General features: G+C 44.2%; 1 protein-coding gene across 1 annotated transcript in view; it reads right to left on the bottom strand.

Annotated features, from left to right (window-relative positions):
• Window positions 1-4352, bottom strand: part of MEIKIN (meiotic kinetochore factor) — a 22857-nt gene extending 18505 nt beyond the window's left edge. Inside the window, 3 exon segments of the mRNA XM_026659343.1 lie at window positions 1008-1086; window positions 1368-1455; window positions 4196-4352. Coding sequence (XP_026515128.1) covers window positions 1008-1086; window positions 1368-1455; window positions 4196-4352 — 324 coding nt within the window.
• Window positions 4353-5316: the final 964 nt, after the last annotated feature.

Below are 5316 nucleotides of genomic sequence, written 5' to 3'. Positions count from 1 at the left end.
GTAAAACTGATTTGCACAAACATGATGTTGATGCTGTAAAACACACACAAGTAACTTTATGCACGTAAGTACACCTCTACCCCGATATAACACGACCCGATATAACATGAATTCGGATATAACGCGGTAAAGCCGCGCTCCGGGCGGGGCTGCACACTCCGGCAGATCAAAGCAAGTTCGATATAACGCGATTTCACTTATAACGCAGTAAGATTTTTTGGCTCCCGAGGACAGCGTTATATCGGGGTAGAGGTGTAGTCTTATAGAACTCAAGGGGACTACTCACATCCATAAAGCTGAATGTTTGCACGATCAGGGTCTAGGTATTGAAGTAATTGATGGAGAGTAAATAAGGAACACCCACATGTAAATTTTACATTAACATTTGAGGATAATCATTTTACAGTCAGAAGTGATGGGACTTAGTTTATAGGATGTGTTTGAGCTAAAAAGAATTTTGTAGAAAAAGTGGGGTTTTTTTTTGCTGTAATGACATTATCTAGCTATTATGTAGTACTTCTGATTTGTTAACACCTTTGTGAAGTGCTTTGAGATAAGTATTATCCCAGTTTTGCAGATGGAGAAACTGAGGCAGAATCATGACATGACTTGCCCGAGATCAGATAGCAGCTAGTTAGTATTTCTGCATGTTTACCAGTTATACACCAGTTTTTGTTCTGGCAACCCACATAGGGTGACCAGATGTCCCAATTTTTGGGTCTTTTTTTTTTTTTAAATATAGGCTCCTATTATCCCCCACCCCGTCCCAATTTTTCACACTTGCAGTCTGGTCACCCTAAACCCACAGTGCAAAAAAAAGCCATAAAGCCAAGTTCAGCCCTAAACAAATGCATGTGACTTGCAATGACTTTGCTGTGAGTAATGCTTGTGTAAGCCCACAGCAGACAAGTACTCCCCCCCCTCCCACATCTTACCCTCCACCAAATAACACCAGCCAATAAAAATTAAGATTTAGTAAAAGGTGGTGGAGTGGAAAATGTTCATACCCTCAACAGCATAGTGCTTTTTTCCCTGATGTCTTCATTTTCTTCCATACCTGTAATTTTCTCATCATTTAATTGATCACTATGTTTGGGGAAAAAAACAGCAAAACTAAGCTTGCACTTGCATTACACACTAAAATTTAGCTTAGTCTACAATTTTTAAAGTTAATTTAGAGCTCATTCTAGGGAAGTCCTTAAAAAAACCAGCCTTTTAGATGGTGGTCAAATAGTTCAATAGATAACTGATATCAGAATTTGGTCAGCATATCTCCAACATTTATCAGACAGTTATGAATTTAGCACAAGCAGTTCTGAAGTATTGTAACGGATAGTGGTATATTTTGAATGCATGTTACCGCAGACCTCTGATCAGATGAACTGTTTGTTTTGGTCGCTTCAGATTTTTCGTTGATTTTTGGTAAGGCTTTCACATTGGGATTTCCCTTTGCACCTACAGAAAAGTGAATATTTAAATTTAGAACTAAGACTACCATTAGCAAAACTATCAAATTAATCTATAATGGGCAGGGTCATAGAAGACAAATGACAAGTTAAAAAAATCTTATTTAGAGACAGTCATCAATCTTTAATATGTTTGCAATATTGGGGTAAAAGTCTGAACGAGGATCCTACTTTGCTATTTCTTCCCAGGTGATTTGTTTGCTCACATACTAACGTAATGAGACAAATCACACCATCTGGCTTAAAGAAATACAGCAGGCTGTTCAGAGTATGACAAGTCTCACTGTGTGTGACCTTTTCACAGGAAAACAGAATAAAAATTTTTGGAAGTGACATTTTCTGTGAGGTTTGTAAAAGTTTTGAGCCCAACTAGATTTTAATAACTAACCCATTATAAACTCTCAATTTATAAGTCAGAAGTCTTTTAACACAGATTGGTTACCAAGGATAATGTTACATACAACCCTGATCCTGAAAACTTAGAAAAATCAACACTACTCTTCATTGCTTGCATCCCAAACATTGCAGTACAATTTGACATAAGTCAATTTTATCACCAAGTTAGCTTTACATTGGGGATTTTGGGGATATGGGGATTTTTTTTGGGGGGGGGGATGACAATATTACAGAAAGCTAACAGACAACATAAATCCTGAAAAATTAGACATGATAATTTCAGCATTAATAAGGTAAGATGTTATTTTCAGACACATGTAAGGACATTCCTTAATGAATTCATCATTTTAAAGAGGGGTCTGAAGCTTCACCTCCACGCCCATTTCTTCCTATTCACAAGGGGGAAGGAGAACTGAGACCAACCACTACATAGCACTCTGCAGCAGCCCCTGGCTGGGACTCGCTGGATTTTGGGATTGGACAGGATTAAGAGCCAAGAATCATCCCCTACCAAGCCCCTTCCCTCTGGATTTTTGTAGATGTTTACAGTTTATAAGCATATTAACTCTATAGGTCTTCTCCAGGACTGCTATCAGCACCTACTCCAGTGTACAAGGTGGCTCAGCCAATGGAAACAGCTCCTGCAAATAAGAGTGGGAACCAGCAGAACAGGGTCAAGGCAGGAACCAATCACAGGGTTATTTTAAAAGCTGCCTTTTAAAGAGAGTGTCTCCTTCTGAAATGAATGAAACTTGATATTTCTTTTGTGGGAAATGAAACAGCTGATCTTGATAAATCATGATCTCACCCCATCTAAGCAACTCACACAAAGACCTCCAGTTTAAGTTCTCTCTGTAGTCAATGTTTATATACACAGATTTTTAAAGTCCCTAGACCCTTCCAGCTGTAACTCCCGGACCTGCCAAGTCTCAAAGGAGACTCTCTTCTGAGGATTAGTACGAATTCAGTTTTTGAAGTGCCTCTCCTTGGTGATTAAGGGTTTTGTCATGTGTTTCAAGAAGGGTCACATCTTGGGTGGCATAGGAAAACAAATTATGTCCCTCCCTGGGAAACATCTATGAATAACAAACAACTATTTTAATTAGTCTAGAAGAGCTATTGATTAAAGTAGAGAGCAAATCAAGACTGCTGAGTTCTATTCCCAGGTCCACCTCCACTTTGTGACCAAGTCACTGAATCCCCAGTTTCCCCATCTGCAAAGTTTTATTAACTATGCTTTCCTACCTGTCAGATAAATCTCCCACAAACACACACTTGAATGCACTGCCTCTTGCTGCTTGGAATACTCAGACTCACAAAGACACCCTTTCCTCTCTAAAGCCTACTGACTCTTGATGTTACATACATCAGGAGCACATGACCAGCAAGCAGGTTTTCCTTTTTAAATCCCAATTTAAATTTACAACAAATTTACAACAGCAGTTTAACAACATTTGGACAGTCTTAGGGGAAGATGAAGATGAGGCATTTTTATTCAACGTATAACTTACTGATATTTTTTTTTTTGGTGAGCACAGTACTTCAATGTGCATCTATAGTTTGACAGGACTCAGGCCTACATTTTCCCTTTTCTTATTAGCAGTAGCATCATAACATGAAGGTTACATGACAAACAGAGCAGTGGTGGCCAGGGAATGTACACAGCTGATATCTAGGTCACTCCTTGCACCTCTCAAACTATCAGAGCCCAAAACTGTTGGACCCAATGTGGAACCAAGACCCAGAATGGAGAGATGAGAAATATGCCTTGATATCCCACCTGTCAAGCAGGAGGGAAAATTGGCTATATGCACTTAATGTTATCTCATGGAATGCACCCTGAAGAACAAGAAATCCATTATAGGATAAAGGGGGATGTTAAGGTTCCAGGACTCAGAGCATTCACTGTCTTCGTTTAGCCATCCTTTATTCTGGAAGTAAATTGTTTATATTTAAACAAAAAACTCCAAAATGCACATAAAATCAAATTGGGTCTAGAGAGAGGCACAGTCCCCTAATTAATGTGGGAAGGGTGAAAGGTAGCAAGTAATACCTCCTGCACAAGTTACATTGTAAGAACACCACAAAGGGGCCTCACTGTGGCTCTAGTGAGGACACAGACAACCCCCTCCCTTCCCCAATACCAGGATCTGGCATGAAACATCTCTTAATAGCATTATCCCTCAGCATCTTGATAAGCCCACCCAACCACAAACTATATTTTTGCCCATCACACATTTTAGTGGTAGTTAAACCTCTAACGTGTGTGTCCATGAATGTTAAAGGAAACTCAGAGGGGGGGGGGGGGAACGAGACGGAGTAACAGTTACTACTTTGGGCATGCGACTGGAAGAGGCGTCGGCAGGGCTGGAGGGTACTGCCTTTTCTGCTGCCTTGGGGAACGGATACAGCCACCCCTGGTACGGGGGAGGAGCAGTACACGTTCTTCTGTTTCTGTCGGGCATAGGTGCGCAGTTTGAACCACTCCATCTTTTTTTCTTTCTCCGCCCAGCAGTGCCTGCAAGCTAGTGGGGGGGGAGAGAAAGAGAATCAGAACAGTCAGGAGGAGCTTTATGTCATCCCCAAAACCTGCCCCAGGGGCAGGGGAACCCCCCTCCTTCTCCCCAAGCCATCCCCTTACCCACCCCAGAGACACCCCCTCTCCTTCCCTCCCCCCAGGCCACCCCCCTAACCCACTTCAGGGACAGGCAACAGAGGGCCCTGTGGCACCTTTAAGACTAACAGAAGTATTGGGAGCATAAACTTTCGTGGGTAAGAACCTCACTTCTTCAGAGGCAAGTAAAGTGATACTTGACACCTTCAGGGACAGGGGCATCCCCTGACTCACCACAGGGGGGACAGGCCCCCCCGCCCGCCCAGATTCCACTCAGGCTTCCCTTCCCAGGGGCAGGAAACGGGGCACACCCCCACCCCAGCAATCACCCTCCCGCTGGAGAGCGCTCCCCCGCCCCACCCACACACAGGGCTAACCGCCCTCTGGCGGTAGTTGAAGAAAGTGGAGCCGGGAAGCTCCTTTATAAGCAACGGTCGCTGCCCAATAGGCCAACGCGACCCCCCTCAGTCCCGCCCACAATGCCCGCCCCCTCCCCCAGCTACCAATCCGCCTCCCGCCACGTCCCACACCCTGCCGGCGGGCCGTGCTCCGCCCACTTGCGGACTCGCGCACCCCCGCTGCCAAGCCGAGCGCTCTAGCAATCTCCTTCTAGGTCCCGCCCCCTCGACACCCCCTCCTCCCCCAGCAACCTGTCTGTCCTCGATCCAGCCCACCTCTCCTAGAGCCACCCTCCTACCCCTAACGTACCCTTAAATCCAGCCCCCCACCTCCAACAACACACCTCTCCTAGATCCAGCCCCCTAACAACCACCTCGCCTAGATCCCCCCACCTAATGCCCTAAAACCCCACCTCTCCTAGATCCAGCCCCCTAACAACCC

This window comes from Terrapene carolina, unplaced genomic scaffold (genome assembly GCF_002925995.2).
Source record: "Terrapene carolina triunguis isolate 2854851 unplaced genomic scaffold, T_m_triunguis-2.0 Scaffold629, whole genome shotgun sequence".
Classification (NCBI taxonomy): domain Eukaryota; kingdom Metazoa; phylum Chordata; order Testudines; family Emydidae; genus Terrapene; species Terrapene triunguis.
Note: the sequence above shows the minus strand (reverse complement) of the source record. Positions and strands in the feature narration are given on the sequence as shown.